Source organism: Emydura macquarii, unplaced genomic scaffold (assembly GCF_026122565.2).
Source record: "Emydura macquarii macquarii isolate MOO-44397 ecotype Brisbane River unplaced genomic scaffold, CSIRO-AGI_Emac_v2 contig_691, whole genome shotgun sequence".
Taxonomy (NCBI): Eukaryota; Metazoa; Chordata; order Testudines; family Chelidae; genus Emydura; species Emydura macquarii.
Window position 1 is genome coordinate 9,737,525 of NW_027130828.1, and position 18,009 is coordinate 9,755,533.

The 18,009-nt window shown below is 43.9% G+C and overlaps 1 protein-coding gene across 7 annotated transcripts in view; it reads right to left on the reverse strand.

Annotated features, from left to right (window-relative positions):
• Window positions 1-18,009, reverse strand: part of PRRC2B (proline rich coiled-coil 2B) — a 67,733-nt gene that overhangs the window by 14,782 nt on the left and 34,942 nt on the right. For 5 of the 7 annotated variants that reach the window (XR_010918600.1, XM_067541924.1, XM_067541927.1 and 2 more), the window contains exons 14-23: window positions 13,483-13,690; window positions 12,154-12,376; window positions 9,349-11,409; window positions 7,336-7,535; window positions 6,183-6,328; window positions 3,227-3,368; window positions 2,461-2,543; window positions 1,613-1,804; window positions 1,271-1,465; window positions 759-845 (exon numbers count right to left, since the gene is read on the reverse strand). Coding sequence is in view for 6 of the 7 variants with exons in the window: in XM_067541924.1 (XP_067398025.1) it covers window positions 759-845; window positions 1,271-1,465; window positions 1,613-1,804; window positions 2,461-2,543; window positions 3,227-3,368; window positions 6,183-6,328; window positions 7,336-7,535; window positions 9,349-11,409; window positions 12,154-12,376; window positions 13,483-13,690 (3,537 nt within the window). In the remaining variant the exon portion in view is untranslated. The remainder of the gene's footprint in view (window positions 1-758; window positions 846-1,270; window positions 1,466-1,612; window positions 1,805-2,460; window positions 2,544-3,226; window positions 3,369-6,182; window positions 6,329-7,335; window positions 7,536-9,348; window positions 11,410-12,153; window positions 12,377-13,482; window positions 13,691-18,009) is intronic. The other 2 variants (XM_067541928.1, XM_067541925.1) reach the window with 1 other exon arrangement.

Genomic DNA, 18,009 nt, shown 5'->3' on the forward strand with positions numbered 1-18,009 from the left:
CTGGTGTAAGCAGGCATGACTCCCCTGATCTCCATGGAGTTGTACTTGTACTTACACCAGAGCTGAATCTGGTACACAGTAATACCTGTTGTACAAAGTGAACCTATGTCAATGACAGAGCAAGTCTGTTTATATAAACACATGCAAGGAGAAAAATGACAAACCTCCAAGAAATACAATGGGCTATGAAATTAAGATGTTTCAGAGGAAGTTTTTGTTTAAAACACTGAACAGAGCTGAGCCACAAGGAGATATTGCGTTCTGAATCCATTTTCTTTTAACAGGCTGTTCCAATTATCTACCCATTTTATTATGAGTTCTAAAAGGGCCTGGGACCTAGCTGGCTGACAGTGAGCCATAGGGAGCAGAAGCTTGTGAAAATATGACACCCTGAGCACTCTGGCAGTCTGTGGCTAGAATTCCACTTTCCAGATGCAGCAACAGGCCCTCTCAGCTCCTTTGCCCCCTGCCCACCTCCCCTGCCAGTCCTCCGAAGAAGGGAATCTGGTGACCTCTGACACATGCAAGGTTTCTTACTTTACACAGGCTGATGAATGGTGTTTGAATCACTGCTTAAAGGCCTGGGTGTGTCTGAGGAGCTAACCAGGCACTGATTTTATCAAGACTTCTTAGGAGACCGTGCCTGTATTTTCACATGGCTGTTTTTAAAGCCACATAAGTGGGTACGATAGCATTAAACATCAAATCAATTGCAAATAAATAAATTTTCTCCATTTCAATAACTAAGATTTACTTACGTTACTGGCCAAGGCATCCTGCAGTTTGGCAACAGGGTTAGCTGCAGAACTGGAGGCTGAGCCAGGTGGCAGACTGAAATCAGAGTCCTGAAAAAAGGCAACAAACACCATTCAAATCCAGGCCCAAGGGCCCCTGCAAGTTGCTCATGATTAGTGACCATTTACCTGGATCATGACAGAAACTAAAGATTTTCTTTCAGCACAATTTACTGAAGGTCAAGAACAAAATAGTTTTCCATACTCAGCAACAGGCATCCCTGATGGCACACACAGAACGACAGGCCTTAATTTCTCCCTTACTGTCCCCACCCCATTCAGCGGAACAAATATCTGCCAAGACATCTTGAGAACCTGGTTTGTGTCAGTAATGAAATCTATAAGGCAAATCTACAGTGCACATGCTGGAAGCTTGCCCTAGATAATCCTTCTGCCTAAACCACCTTTTGCATCTCTACAAACTCACAAGAGGGATTTCAAACCACCAAGAAGATAAAATTAAATTCAATCCTCACTTTAGGATTTACTCCAAATTCAATGGGAGGCACAGGAAGAACGGAGTCCACGTGAATTTCCACCCCATTAACAGGGGGGATATTCCCTTCCAGCCGTTCCGTTCCCTCCGAACCCTTTCTGTTTTTCAGGGAGCGTTCATTGCCGATCGGTCCTGGCTTGTGTTCCTTGTTCTGTCCTGAGCCTTGATCTGAATCCTTAATGGGAAAGCAGAGAGGCTGAGACACAAAGACGGAATAACCCGATCTCTACCTTAAAAATGCTCTGAAAAAACAAAAACCCACTTTCACAAGGTCTCTGGTACCAGTCACTAATGCTCTGGCTTGGCTGCAAATCCAGATTACCTTTTTATCAGATTGCTTCTGAACTTGCTCCTTCTGGCAGTCGGGCTTTGGGTCCACCAGGCCAGCCCCATTCATCTCCTCTGGTTTGAGGGTGCCATATGGAGAACTGCGCTGAGAGGAGGTAGCGGAAGATTCCCGAGACTCCGCACTCAAGTCAATGCCACTATCCCCCTGGCTGCCTTTAAAACCCTGCTATGCAAAGCACGAAATGTGTTAAAGCCCCAGATTCAAACCCAACTCCACAGGGAGAAATACAACAGCGAGCACACGTTCCCATTTACCAAGCACAACTATCAAGGAGCAAGTCCTGACCTGCAGTGCCCCTTGCTATTCCAGCTCTAGGCTACTCTGAAGCAGAGACCATCCAGATCACCAATTCCACCGTGGCTTTAGAACAACGAAAAATGCTCCACATGGCCACTAGGCTGAGACTGCCAAACTCATTTCACTTATGACCCAAACCAGATTTGAACTCCGGTCTCGAGAGGTGAAATGTCACTGCAGCAGTGACATCCATCCTACATTACAGCTACACACTTCCCATAGGTGTGAGGCATACGATTCCACATACTGGGTCATGCTCTGCTCCCAGTTAGGAGTGCAATTCTTAGGTAGTTTGACAATGTAGTTACTCAGGTTTTACACCTATGTGCAAAACAGAGCAGAATTTGTCCCACCGTTTTAGAACAGTACCAGGCTTAATCAGAATTGTGACTAGTCAATTTGAAACTGCACAAGCAGAGCTGACAGAACTGCTAAATGCAATAGCAGCAATGAGACGCACGAGCCACCTACATGAATATTTTATATACACACAACACTTGAACAGAAGATTAGGTGCCACTTACCTCAGTGGAGCTGGATTCAGTGCCATTAAAGGCATTTACAGGCTTACTCCAGGAATCGCTGCCAGGTGACTGAACGGAGAGGCCTGGAAGAGCAGAGACAGGATTCAGATGCTTGAAATGGAGTGTTGAGCACATCATATATATAGCGCTGTAAATTCATTCTGCTTACAAATATAGGGCAAGACACATTTACTGCCCCCCAAAAAAGTTTATACTCCAGGATAGATAGGCTGAGCCATGGTAGCACAATGCAGGTAAGACAATGTGGAGGAAGAGAGGAGGTGGAAAGATTTTCTGGGAGAAGTGGAAGTTGGAAGGATGAAAGGGGTGGCTTTGCAGGGGAGAAGCACAGTGGGAGTTGGGTACACAGCAAACAGTTTGGATGAAGACTCAGGGCCAAAAGGAGTAAGAGGATGAGAAGGTGGAGGAAATTAGAACAAGGATGTAGGTTGGCTAGAATTGTGCAGGGCCTAAAAGATAAGGTCGAGAAGCTGGAACTTGAGATGGTACAGGAAGAAACCAGGGAATGGACCTGAATAGGAGGTGGCCGGAGCTGTGGGAGGAGGAGGATCTTAACAGCATGTACAAATGAGCCCAGAAGAACTGCTATGTCCCTTTCCCCTTTGGATTGAGGTGGAATGTAGATGAAGCCCCTCTCCTTCAGAAACATCCACACACATCCTCCCTTGCCCTCAACAGAAAAGGATTCCCAGTTCCATAAAGGTGAAGCATCCCAGTGCTGGCAAAATAACAGAGACCCTCTTACCTGAGCTATTGCTCTCCCAGATCTCTGTGCCTAGGCTGCTTCCGGACACAGTTACATCGCCTTGCTCCAGGCACATACTGTTCTGCTTCTTAGCAAATCGAGGTGGGATACGAGACTGAAGGACACGTCCTTTGATTGGACCCTGAGAGAGAGGTTCAGACTGTAAGACCTGCTGTTGATTCAAGTTAACTGGTTGCTGGCAGGCTTCTTTTCAGCTCTTGAAGCAGAGGTGCCCACAGAGTTATCCAAGCTTGGGGCTGCCTTTACCAAGACAAACCCAGCAAGGGCTGCCATAAGAGGAGGCCACCACAGTGTTTTGTCTGCTGTCTCCAGCTGCTGCTGGTGGGCTATAACAGCTGGCAGCAGAGGCACAGCAGGAATGCTGAAGCCGACCTGTTCGGTATTTATTAAGAACGGTTGGCTTCAGCAGCAGGGGAAGGGATGGGCAAAAATAAACACATAAATAAAACCTCCCGACTCAGATTTTTGTTTAATTCTTCCCCAGTCCTATTGACACAGCAGGATCAATTCACTAGTTCACAGTGAAAAAGAGATTGTTAATTCACAGACTCAGACACGAGAGAGGGAAGCCAGCTATTAGTTTACAGAGCACATCTCCTTGCCACTGCAGGATTGTTCCCTGTTGCACACTCACTCAGACTCTCTCTAGTCTAATTTTAAACGTGCCAAGAAACTAGGCTTCTATCATATCCCTTGGGAGACGTATCCCACTACATAATAGATCTGATTGTCACAAAACATTTCCTAATCAAATTTTATCTCTGAATTTAATCCGTCCACTCCTAATTAGACCCCCTTTTATGCTAAAAGAAATTATCCCTCTACAGAATTTACAGTCTTCAAATACTTGTAGATTCATGTCTCCATCCCACTCTTAATCATCACTTAGCCAATCTACACAAATTTACTTTAAAATCTTTCCTCATAAATCAATTCCTTTAGCCACCTAAAAAAACCCCAACAAATTGTTAGAGCTCTCTTCAGTTTGTTAGTGTCTATCTGATCAATATGGGGCCCAGAAGTGAACACAATATTCAAAGTACATTTGCACCACAGAGAAGCTATCACCTCTCCATCCTATAATATGTTACCTGGGCATACAGAGCCCACAATTGCACTTGTCTTTTCGGCTTCTATGCCCCATTGCAGAACTCCAGTAATAGGCTGTTCACTTTTAGCATTATTGCGTCCCAGGATTCTTCCTTCCACTGAATAGTTGTGGTTTGGATTATTCCCCTCTCCCATCAAATATATTAGCCTGCAGTATTCCAAGCAGAATTTCATTGTGGTACTTCGTACCCATGTTTCTATTCCCTTTAAGGGACTTGACAATAGTATTCAAAGGTGGTAAAATTTTGTAATATAGGAAAATCACAGGACGCAATGTTGGCCTGACTTGGCAGTCAATATAAACCAGAACAAATCATCTCAGCATGGCATCACCTGGGAGTTTAATCACAATTAGCTAACACAATATTGAACCCAATTTATCCTGGTCCACACGGACCAATGAGTTGTGGTTAGCATCATGTCATCTAACACTATTCTTCACAATTCTGGTCAAACACAGTAACATTTTGTAACTCGACAAACTTCTAGGTCCCTTTGTATGTCTGTCCTCACTCATGTTTGCAACTCCTCCTAATTTAGTGTCACCAAGGAGTTTCATAGGCTGCTTGTTTCTTATTCTACATGTACTAACTCCCCACAATAGGAGACTGCAGAGATAGTGATGGGAGGAATCAGAGCCTTTGTTCAGTGTATCAGTTTAAATTTGTCTCCTCATGTTCCACTCCTCAAGAAAAGAGTAGTGGAAGAGTCAGAAGGATCCATTGGAACATCATTTACACTGGCAGAAGACCCCGACTAACTTCTGGATCCCAGTACCTAGAACAATTCAGCCACAGAAATCCAGTCTCAGAACGCTGCTTAGGGGTTAAATCAGCTAGGAAAAGGAATATTTAAGTCCCTAAAAATGCTCTGGCTACAAATTATTATTTTAATCCTGGAAACACCCTTCTGTATATGTATTTCTGCAGCCTCCTAGCCAGGTAAAATCTTATGGTTCAGGAACTAAGTACAAAACCTTATTCTGGGAAAGTGAACTTTGGTTAGTTGCTGCATGCTGAAGAAGCTGCTGATCTGGACATAAGAACTCTGTGTTTAATAAATGACTGTTCAATTGTTAGCCTGAGATGAAAACTGACCTATTCCCTCAATTCCCTTATAAGTATTTCCAAACGGTAGAAGAAATGCACAATTTATCCACCCAGACCTAAGAACATAAAAAAGAATGGAATGACCATACTGGGTCGGACCAATGGTCTGTCTAGCCCAGTAGCCTGTGGCAATGCCAGGTGCTTTGGAGGGAATGAAAAGAACAGGCAAATTATCAAGTGATCCTTCCCTTGTGGTCCACTCCCAGCCTCTGGAAATCAGAGGCAGGGGTTGCATTCCCTGACTATCTTGGCTAATAGCCATTGATGGACCTTGCCTTCATAAACTTATCTAATCCTTTTTTGAATGCCACTATAGTTTTGGCCATGAGTTCCACAGGTTGACTGTGAGCTGTACAAAGAAGTTTTACAAAATCCCCTTTTTTGGCTCTGCTCACTAATTTGCACCCCAAGTTGCACGTCAGGAAACAGGCAACTGGTTACACACACACACAAAAAAAAAAAAAAAGCCAGCCAAAGCTTTGGGAGCCAAGGTAGCCATAGCAACAGTCAGAGAGGTACAGGATATTGCTTATAGACTGACTGCCTCAGCCCAGCCCAGCTACAAATCAGATTTCCTATGCCCAATACTGTCACGGTTAGTCTAACCGCCCACCCACACCCACCATTGCTTTCTCAAACATTTTCTGTGTTTTGGACCATTGCAGGCTTTACGTGGTATCGGGCTGTACTTCGTACTCCCAACTCCTACTCCTCACCTGGGCAGCTTGTTCTTTCTTCCTACGTTCCTCTTCCAACAAGCGACGTTGCTTCTTAGTGAGGACCTCAATGAAGCCTTCTCCTGCCAAAGAGCCCAATTCACTGTCCTCTGCTGTGCTTGAAACCCGATTGTCAATGATGGCATCTGAACAAGATTTACAGTTTAAAAGAATTGTTTAAAGCTGTATTCCAAAAGGGGATCCAAGATAAGGAGTGAAACAGCTTAGCCAACAGCAACTTAAATTCACTTTGGAAACTAGGCCACAGCAGCCTGTTAGTATCTACCAGCAGGGTTACTTGGAAGTGCTTTGCATCACTACTCTCCAACAGAAGCTGAGCACACTATCCCTGGCCTGGGGAACCACAGCCTGGGACTAGCAGTCAAAATCTGGGCCTCCCATATAACACCAATAGCATTAGATCTAGAGACTAACCCAGAAACTCCTCCTAATGCTTAATTACATAGCACTGGGTAACATTTTCAAAAGAACCCAAGAGTTAGGAACCTAAGTCCCATTTTCAAAAGTGACTTAAGTGCTTTTGAAAATTTCACTCACTGTCTTTAAAGTCCTGTACAAGGTTTAACTGATTTACCTTAACAACCCACCCCTTAAGGATTATTAACCCTGAGGTTAAGTGACTTGCCTAAGGCCACAGAGAGCCAGTATCAGAACCAGGGTTGGAACTCAGTTGACTTTCAGTCCTGAGCTCAGATCACACTCCTCTGCTTAGATGGCTATGGTTTCTCAACTTCTCTCCAACCAACCAGTCTATTTTTTACTCTTGACTTGAGATAGATTGTAACGCTGTGTAGAGAGAGACATTTCTATAAGCACTCCCCTAACTCTTCCCATGGAAGAAATGTTAAAGGGATACCAACATCAAATTTGGCTCAAAACTTAGTTTTAATAAAAAATTAAAAGTTTTTGCAAAGACTTAAGACAAACAGAAACGTTTCCATAATTTTTTTTTGGTCAATTCCACTGGAAATTTGTCAAAAATAAATGGAGAAAAAAATAAGAAATCTAACATTCAAAATTATTTCAGTTTGAATCATGCTGAGTGTTACTAGTAAGAGAAAGGAGGACACTCTAATGTGATGTTTAACTGGACAGTGTCCCCTTAAACACACAAACTAAATTAGACACTTACTTCCATAATTCAGCTCGAACTGTGACATGGTCTCTCCCTTTTCGTTTGCTCTCTGGGCTGTGGATTTAGGCTCTTTTTCCTGCTTTTTACCTGGCCCCTCAGCACTGTCTGAGCTGGTGCGCGATGCTCTCTCTAGGCTGTAAACAGAGTGACTGCTCCCACTTTTGGCATTACCCAGACCCCCTCCTTCTTCTGGAGATCTGTGAGAAAAGGAGAAAAAGGGATTAGGTTCAATAAGGACAATGAAGGGGAAAGGGAAGGCACAAATGGGTTAGCTTCTCTTAGCCACATTTTTAACCAAGCTGGGCAACATGCACTTCTCCCTTCCTCACGCCTCGTACTCTCAATTGATACAGACGCTGCTTCAGAGGAAAGGCCTGATTATGAGGACATTACTGTGGGAAACGGGATGGAGATAAAAACAGTATTTACAGTAGTGATCCGACAAAAGCACTTCCCTTCACACATGGCTTGTACTCTTAGCTTGTCTCACAGGGAGATTTACAGGCACCTCTCTCTCTCAGGGCTTGTGCCACCAATGTCTACTACCCTTGTACAAAAATTTTAGAGTAAAGTTCCCTTGAAACCTCTTTAAAATAAATGCTATTTTCCAGCAGAGTCTTATCAGGGGGCTGAAAGGAGAAGGGAAGCAAGAAAGTGGCTGACAAACATTGAGCCAAAATATGCCTTTTCCAGATTATTTTTCTGGCCAAATCTTTGTACCTCTGACCATCAGTTATTTGTCATTCCCTAGGGCTTAACTGATAAAGAGCACTGGAAAGCTGAAGAGAAAAGGTGCAGAGGATTAGAAGAAGGACTGGGGGCGAAAGGAGGGGATTGGATCTGGTTTAAAAAAGCAGTATTTAGCAGCACATCTATCTCCCCCTTTCCCTCGCTTCTCTTTTCACCCAAGTACAGTTCCCACCACACACCAGTTTTACTCCCTTTTACTGGAATCTCAGCATAAACCACTACTGTTATTATGGAGCATCTTGCTAATAATTAGCCAGGGGAGAAAAAGACCAGGTAGTGTCATCAAAGCATGAATTGCCTACTTCAGTGCTTTAATCCAAATACAATGAATCTGTTCGGCCTTCAGGAGGCCTGTAACTCCAAAAGCTACAGCTAAGAAAAAGGGATCACATAGGAATTGCTGGTCTGGATCAGACCCGAGAGCCCCCTGGTTCAGTACCCTGTCTCTAATAGTGGCCACCACCAGATCTTTCAGAGGAAGGTGCAAGGAACCTTCTAATCCCCAGTAGAGTTTGGTTTAAATCCTGAAAGTATTCACAAGTATATTCTTACCCGCAGGTCCATGACATGCAGCATTAGTATCTCTGAAAGGAGTGCTGCCTTCCACCCATCGCCAAGCAACAAAGGTTTTCAAAAAGTCTATTCAAGCAGACCTAGCAACTTCCCACATTGTGTGCAAGCCACAGCCACTGCTGTGGATCTAGAAAAGCTTTGAAGTAGAGAAATTTACTTAAATGATGTTTCACCTCTGCATTCCCATCAACTCATTACAGAGGAAACAAGCCTCCCAAACTTCCCACCGCTGCCATGGAGGAGGAACATGGAGAGTTTGGAGCTGATGACCAAGATGTCTCAGTTAACCCTCTAGCACCTGAATTGATGGAATGCACAAGAGTGATCTGCCTTTGCACTACGGGATTTAACAAGGTTAAAGAAGAGTGGGTGGCAGATCAGCACCAGCCATTTCCAACCACTCTCCTGAAACAAACAAAGACAGACCTGCACTCCCACTACAAGTAGTGTTCTAGCAGACACCAGAGGTACAGCAGGCTCAAATGCATATACGTTTGTGAAACCCCTGAACACCATGCAGGTGGATAACTGGTGCTAAAAGTCGTGTGTGTGATGTAAGGAAGCACGGCCAATATCTCTACATGAGTCAACCCCTTCTTGCCTGCAGGTCCGGTTTGCTACAGGGATATCTGCATGTGGTGACACGCATGCACAGAGCTAATGTTGTATGTTAGAATTTGAATTTACCTTTTGCTTTTCATTGGCATCCCATTCTGTTGGCTCTCATACCGGGAAGCAGCTCCTCCACCAGCCCTTACTAACTGCTCCCCAAACCCTGCTGACTCTGCCTTACGGCTCTGTCTGTCCACAAGGGGCCTCTGGCTTGAGAAACTCCTCTTTGCCAACTCTCTCTTCTCTCCCAAGCTGCCACTGGCAAGGCCGCCGTCCAGCTGCGCTTCACTCTCCAAAACACCATCGCGCCTCTCCCGCCTCTCGCTGAAGTCGCTGCTTTCAGACGCCGTCTCCCATTCCTCGTTGGCATGATCTGACGAGTTCTGATAGGACACCTCAGGAGACCTCCTGCCAGACACACCATTCTTCTCCCCAGTGGGCAGCTTGGGTCTCCCGGGCCATTGGCTGGGCAACAGGCCAGCTCCCCCTTCCTCGGGGTTCCACTGGCCAACAGATTCTCTCTCTTGTCTCAGGCGCCTGAATCGGGGGGGCTTGTCTTGACGAGGGGGACGCCGCCTCCTGAATGGCCTGTTCTCTACATTCTCTTGATCTGCCGTGTAATCCTCCTGGAACAAGTGCCTCCTGTTGTCAGGGTGGTTCTCCTCGAAACCCCTGCCAGCAAAGGAGTCTGCATGCTTGTAAGAATCTTGGAGATAGTCCCTGTCAGACTGTCGCCTGATCCCAAAAGTGTCTGATGGAGGGCACTGGCTGTACTCCTGCCATGTGGTTCCCCCACTTCTGCCCTGCCACTGGGAAGGCTCCTTTGCCATGAAGCCTCTTCGCCCATACCCCGAGTTGCTCAGTCGTGGGGGCAGCGACCTTCCAAAGGCCCTTGGGGCCCTCATCTTGGCATCAAGGCTGCTGTGATCGTCCGAGTAGATTTTGTTGGACCTCCAAGAATCTTTGAAGTCTCCCTTCTTCAGGTCGCTCTCCTCCCTCTCCAGGTGGGAGCTTTCATTGATGTTTTCTGAACCTCTCTGCCGGCGCCGCTTGGGGAGCTCCTCATACTCAGATCCTTCACTATGCGTCTCACTGGCAATCCTGCGCCTGGGCTTGCCCCTCGGGAAGTCTTCCACCTGATTGAACTCCCGGAGACCCCGCCCTCTGCTGCTTCTTTGGTTGTTATAAACCCCCCTGCCACCAACAGCAGTGCCACGGCCTCTGAAAGTGAACTCTCTAAAGCCTCTGCCCCTCCCTCGGCCTTGGCCTCTCCCACCAAAGGCTTGTTCCTCATCGATAAATATCCAGTTGTTTCTTTTTGTGGGAGGAAGGTCATTAGACTCTCTGGACACCTTATTCTCCCATGCTTTCTCAGTCTTCTCCTCCTCTTCCTCCTCCTCCTCCTCTTCCTCCTGAGATTTCTCAGCATCTTGGGTGAAGCTAGCTTGGGAAGAGCCCTTTTCGTCCAGCATGTAACGAGTGCAATTTAGCAAGGTTGCTGAATCTTCTGAATCATTCTCCACCTTATAGACAGGTGCTTTCTCTTTTGCCGGATGTGAGATCTCTTCTCCTTCCAGTTTAATCTTCTCCTGCTCCTTCTCCTCAACCTTGAGGGCTTTCAGGACTGGTTTTTTAATTGGGCCAGATCTCCGGGTCCTCCCCATTTGCTCCTGGTGCTGACTGTTTGTGTTTCTGTTCTCAGGAGCCCAATCTGTCTCTTCAGCAGATGGCTTGTTGGCAGCACCTTCTTTCTTCCATGGGTCAGTACTAAATGACTGCTCGTCCCTGGGCACTTCTTCATCCGCCTCTGCTGCAGCCTCTGAGGATTTCTGATGGTGGTTGATGTCCCAGCCATTATACTCAGATTTTTTATCAGCTTGTATAAAGTCAGACTCCAAGGGAGAACACCGTAGGCTTGCATGGTGGGTGCCAGAAACGCATGCATCCTGCACGTTCTCCTGGTGCGGAAACAAAAGATCGTGGCTTATTCTTTGAGAAGCTATACTGCTGTCAAAGTCAGCTTGGGCCTTCTTGTCAAAAGTGTTTAAGTACTCATCCCCTCTCTCCTCGAAGAGATCTCGCTGGGCATTTATACCCTCTGACCTTCCAGATGAGGCAGAATAAGAGCTGTCACTCCTGAAAAGGAACCAGAACAAAGCCAGTCAGTCAGTGTGATTGAAGCACAGCTCCAAGTCCCCCCAGGCTGAACACAGTAAAAATAAATAAATAAATGCAGTTTCATTAGCTACTTTAAATCATGACATAAGCCTATAAAATACTTGACTGCTGGATTTATTGATCTGCCATGGCCCCAGTCTGCAATACCCGTTCAGGCAGAGCTGATGAACAAAAGTAAGTGGCTTTTGCACAGAAAATAAAAACAAGGGAGAAATAACTCAGGAACTGAATGTGGATTCAGCCTCTGATCTTTATAGTGATTTCAAAATTAGCAGCTTGATTCAGAGTCATCAGAGTGGTAAGGATCACTGATTAATAAAATAAATTAAAAGAAAGACACCCATGAGTTAGCCAGAATTTTTGACATTGTATGCATAAGCAAAAACTGCCTCTCCTCACAGAGAGCTTCTGCAAAGCCCCAGGACACACAGGGAAGATCTCATGAGAACCAGTTAGACTCTCTTTAATTTTTAAAATTATAAAGTTTTGGTTACACAAACTGGATGTAACCTTATATGCAAGAACTCAGTGGTGTTTTAGTGTATCACTACACTCTACCAGCACTCAAGGGAACACAAATGACCAAAAATGTCTTACCCTACTCTTTGAGGAAGGCTTATGGATAAACCACAAACCCACTCTTTAAGAAAGAGACACTCCTGGTACAGTGTGCCTGGCAGGATGGTATGATTTTGCCCTCACCTGGTATGCAGTCCCTCCATGGTCATGTTCTCTGTCTGTTTTTGATGTGGTAGTGGGTACCCTTTGCTCTGCAGGGATGCGTAGCTTTCCTGGCCCCACACTGGGGCAGGATCCATGGAGGCACCTTTCCTTTCCTGCTGCACCGATGGCTGACAGTTCTGCTCTTCAGACCTACAGCTGCTCCCATTGATGGAGTCCTGCTGAATCATGGGCTTCATAATTCCTGAACAGAAGAGAATTCATGTTGTAACAACACTAGAGGCACATAGTCAAGCAAAATTTTACAGCCTTAGGGCAGGTCACCTCCCCCACCCTCCTGGATGGTAGATAAATGCAGCTATGAATACCTTCTTTTAAAAAGCAAAACTGAAATCAAGAGATTTATAAAGGGGAAAGCAACTGCCCCAGAATAAAAGGGAAGCAAAGATCCTTAGGGCCACTATTTAGAGCAGCTTTCATGGCCAAACCAAAGCATAGCAATACAGAACTTCACTGGCTTGGGACCAAGGAGGGGAGGGGAGGGATAAGAAATACAAAATAACCACGAACATAAACCACATATTTACTCATCCTACTGGTTAGATTCCCATCTCTGGCAGATTAATAGCAGAATTAACAAATAGTAAGAGCATATAACCTGGGAATGGACTTTTTGGCTTGTCCTACCTTTCTTTAGGCAATCTAATAAAGTTTTGTGAGAGTAAAACTTTCTCCACCACACCAAAACCACCCCCCGCCACTCCTGTTGTGGATCCCACCTGCTGTGAAATGAGAGCCCTCAGACAGCACATGACTAGGTGTGGGGGTCTTCTTAGGCATTCCTATCCCACCCCAAACTCCCAGTACACATTCTTGTGCTGTCTATTCATCAGCCCTTACCTCTCTTTTGACTTCTCCCAATCCCTGGAGAGTGTCAACAACAGAAAGCAAGGATGAGAAGTCTGAGCCAAGGTAAGGTTGGTGATGCAGAAGAGGGGATTTCAGGGAGGCAAAGCAGGTTGGGATAGCTCCTCCTTCCAAGGGTTCTGACCTGCATCTCAATAGCCAAAACCCCACCTTCTTGTCTGCTACAGCACTCCTTAGTGGCCTGAAATCTTAGGAAAGTGACCAGTCCTCAAGGCATTATACACCTGGGAACTAGTCAGAACCTAAAAGAATGTAGGTTGCTCTTTGTAATTAATTTTTCCAGGTTACTAAATGCAAAGGTCCCAACAACTCTCATTCTCATATGAGTTTCAGGAAAAAGGCCACAGACATGGTCCAGAAACGGAGAATCAGGATAACACTGGAGAGCAAGAAAGCATAGAAAAAACCCCCCCCCAACTTTACCTGAAGGATGAAGGGCCGAAGGGTAAAAATCTACAGGGGTGCGGCCCTGAGCCATACGAGGGTCCATATAGGAGGGCATCATCATCCAGCGGGGATCAAAGCCGAGCATCTGAGGGTGTGGTGGATAGAACGTACGCGGAGGGTGGGAATGGGATGGTGGAGGATAGACCTGCTGTTGCTGCCAGTGCTGCACCTTATACAGCTGCTCCTGGATAAGCAGAACAATGAGGCAAGTTAGCAAAGACCTCGAGTATCTGGATACAACTAGACATGAGTCATGAGTGCATTTTCTTTGGCCTCAGCCAGCTTACACACAAGCATGCATTATAAACTCAAAAGAACCAAAGTATGTGGCATCTTTCTGCTTTGGGCAGAAGCAACAATAGACATGGGCAGTTCACTACCAGGTTTGAAAGGGAACAAACAGCCTGTGCTTCTTTAGATGCGCACGAGAGCTGAATTGCTCTCTTCTTCTCACATGTATTCCTGGTTTTGCTAGATCACAGTATTACACATCATTTTCCCAACATATCTCACATAGGAGATTTTTAACAGCATTTTCTTGTCAAACACAATTTACTAATCTGGTTCAAATACTGTAGATGCTGCTTCTCACTGATGGAAATATGAAAACTTTATATATAATATGATCATATTTAGTGCATATAGATAATACTACTAAAACTTACTAACCAGAGATTACATTAAAAAGGAAATAAGTTCATTTAAGATCTTATAGTATTTCCTATGTAGTATTCGGCGGGATGAAGCAACCATGGGTCAGTCCCATTCCATTACCCTATAAAGGCAGGACACAATCCCCTGATAAAGGAACATAACAGATATTTATCTGATTTGACATTTGATCTTAGCCAAAAGTCCAGGTAGAAACTACACACAGAAGTAATTTCATATACACGAAAAACCTTCAAAATGGAACAGAACCAATTAAAACAAGATTTATATTTACTGGTCAAACTTGACTCAATTTTTTTAAAACTGTTTACAAAGTTACCAGAAGCTGCAAATTTTTATATAAAAGGTCAACTTCCTTCTCCTCCCACTGAACCCCTCACTGAAATAATCATGGAGTGTTTATGACAGTATAAGAGCTTCCCCTGCAGCTCAGTGTCCGAGGAGCAAGATTTCAACTTCCCTGCAAGATCCAGCATTAGGAGAAGATAGGCTGGGAGAGATGATTACAAAATCAACATGTATTTAAAAAGATAAATCTCTTTAATAATAAGCAAAGGAAACATGGATACCAACTAAGAAAGTTGCTTCTTCTATAATGTGCTCTCAATTCCTGGTATGCTTAAGTGCAAAAGGCCTTTAAACGGTACCAAACACTACAATCTTGGGAGTCATTGCTTCTTGCTACTCAGATCACCAACAAAAAGAACGTCAAAGAGAGCCTAACAATCAGAAACCCTGATAACAAAGGCACTGAAGATTTCTGTTCATTTGTTCTAAACTAAATGAGCAGTCCAAGGCAACTTGAGTCAGGATAGTAGATTTAGGTAACCCATCCTACAGAGCTGCAATAAAAATCAGGCTGCATCAAATAGTTACATTTAAAAAGAGAACCTGTTTCTCCTAGAAGCTAAGCCACTCCACCAACCTTACATGTAGGCCATTTTAGCAGCCCTATTTAGCCATTCTGTGGGATTCATGTTGTACTTAACTAGTCACCACTAACACCAAATGTACTATGCATAAGACTGAATTATCCACTATAAAGACAACTACTTTGGGTATTTTGCCTAAATGACAGAGATGCAACCTTCCAGGCTAGCCATGGTGTTTTACTTCCTCCATGGGGGCAGCCAGATGAGAAAGGAACAAGTCACAAGGCCAGCAATAGGGAATCCTTTGCTCACCATTGTCTATCACACAGCATGGAGAGAGATAAGGTGGGTGAGGAAATATTTTTTATTGGACCAACTTCTGTTAGTGAAAGAGAGAAGCTTTTGAGCTACACAGAGCTCTTCTTCAGATCTGGGTAAGGTACTCGGTGTCACTGCAATGGAGTCAGCTATTAGTTATGAGTAAATCGCAGTTCCAGCACCCAGCCTGAGCTGTGTATTGGGAGACTCTGCAGAAGAAATTAATCTTCTTTTACCAGCCCATGAAGCAAAGCAGAGCTGCAGCAGCCTCTGTAGCTTCCATACAGCTAGGGAATGGAATGGTCTGGGAATTTATGTAGTCATGATCCCGCTTTTAACGTGACCACCCCTAAATACCCAGAATGCTGGAGTCTAAGCACAGCTCCATGGTATGAAGTGTGTCTTGCCATCCTGCCCACATCTTCCCATGCAGGAAAATTACACTGGTTCCACTGTCTGGTACCACAGTCTGGGCCTATGCCACCAGCATGGAGGCAGAATTTGCCTTTCTACGAAGAGTAGAAGGGATTTTGGGGAGAGGAGCAGGGGCATCCAATCCACACTACCCTTATGAGTAGATTTGGGTGACAGGAGCATGAATACACAATCCTATAGAAAAAAATCTGTCCAGCAATCCCCAGCAGCACAGTCCTTTGAGCTCTGGTCTCATTCTTCACATTTTTTTTTATATTCAAAAAGGAGACCAGTCAAATAGTTTAGACCCAGGAGTTAAGCCCTGATTAAGGCTTCAGTGAACCAAATACAAACTGAAAGGATAGGGTATCTTAAACAACAAAATAAAATTGGTGTTCGCATTTTAACAGCTATGCTTAAGAAAATTTGAGCAGTTATTGTGGTGATTTTCCATATGAATATTACCTCCCTAAGGACTTGATCTTGAAAATATTTCCATCCATCTTTGGTCTTGTCTTCACTGAAGTGTTACCTTGAGGTATTACTCAAGTGTTGCTCTTAATCTGACTCCCATCCCCACACAAGAATCTCTAGTTAGAGTTAAGTGATGCTTTAAACTCGAGCTAGCTTGCCTGTCAGGAGATGCGGGCAGAAGCTTGAGTGCTGCTCGTGCTCAAGCTAGGAACACAGTGGGGATGCAGCTTTTCTTTGCTGCAGATCTGATCGCTCTGTTTTGCAGTGCGACTGCTCTCACTTGAGCTAGACTAATCCACGTGTAGATAACCTGAGCCAAACCTGCACTGAAGACAAACCTGTAAGACTTTATATTGCTGTCCATCACTATTGTATTGTATCCATCTCTTGTCTTATACTTAGTCTGTAAACCCCCTGGGATAGGAACCATCTTTGTGTTCTGTGCATCTAGCACAATGAGGTCTTGGTTCATGACTAGGGCTCCTAGGCACTATGGTATAATAGTATTTGAGCACCTTCCATGTAAAGTTCAATAGCAACAGTGAAAGCCAGTGAATGTCATGGAATCACTGGCATTTCTTTCTTTTCACAGAGAATAAACACACTCTTCTTGGGGTGGAAATTTTAAGATTGCATTAATTTCTTTTGTTATTGTTGTTGGTAGGGGTTGAGGTAGAAAAGTGTGTCAGTGCTGAAATGATTCCTACCAGGAATATGACAGCTGACTTCTATGGGGACCACCTACTGGAGGTAAGCAAAGTACTACACCTAGTATGAAGTGTTTGCAGGAGAAGATGATTGAGGTTTAAAAACTTTCTCCCTGCCTTAGTGCAGAAGTAACCGAACAGAAAAGATTCTTAGCTTTACATTTATCTGCTGCACTGGGATCACGAAAAAATAAATAAATAAAGTCCATGACAGCAGGTTGTATTTTCATTTTTGACTGAAACATCCCTAATGGAAAAGCAGCACAGATGAGAACCACAAGTGAACTATTTGTACTGGCCACACAAATGATGAAAAATAAAGCATGACTTAAAAAAAAAAAAAAAATATTCAAGTGGTAATAATTCAAGATGTTATTGGTATGACAGGGAGGACATTTAGAAATATCTGATTTTTAGCTAGATAGCATCCATTTTATATAAAGTAACTGTAGCAACCTTTACTGCTGTATCTGAGTCACCAAAATATCTACTAATCACAATAATAATTATGGGGTAACATACTACAGAAGAGTAATTACTAAATCTCCAAGCTAAACACAAGGGCTATGTTAATTTAGTGATACAATTAGGCTTGGCAGAATTTAATTTTTATTTTTAAATAATTTTGATGGAAAACATCAATGTTTATTTTAAGCATTTTTTTCAATTTTTATAAAATTAAATTTGCACAGTTGCAGAAAATTATGAAGGCATCAGACAATTACTGAATGACAGAAGACAATGAGATTCAAAAATGTTAAAAAGCTTTAGAAATGTTAAAACACAAATTGTCAACATCAAGTTAAAATATCCTTAAACTGGTTCTCAAGCAGCGTATTTCCTACTTTGCCTATCTGTAAATTTCAGTTATCTTTAGAAATTTTCTTGCCAGTTTGTGTGTATGGTGAAATCAATTTTTCCTGACATTTACAAATAAAAATCTAATCCTTCCAAGCCTAGATGTAATTAACCCTTTCTGTAACCATAGCAGCTCCCAGTGAAACTGATGCCTACATGGTTACCCTGTGAAGGATTACAATGAACAT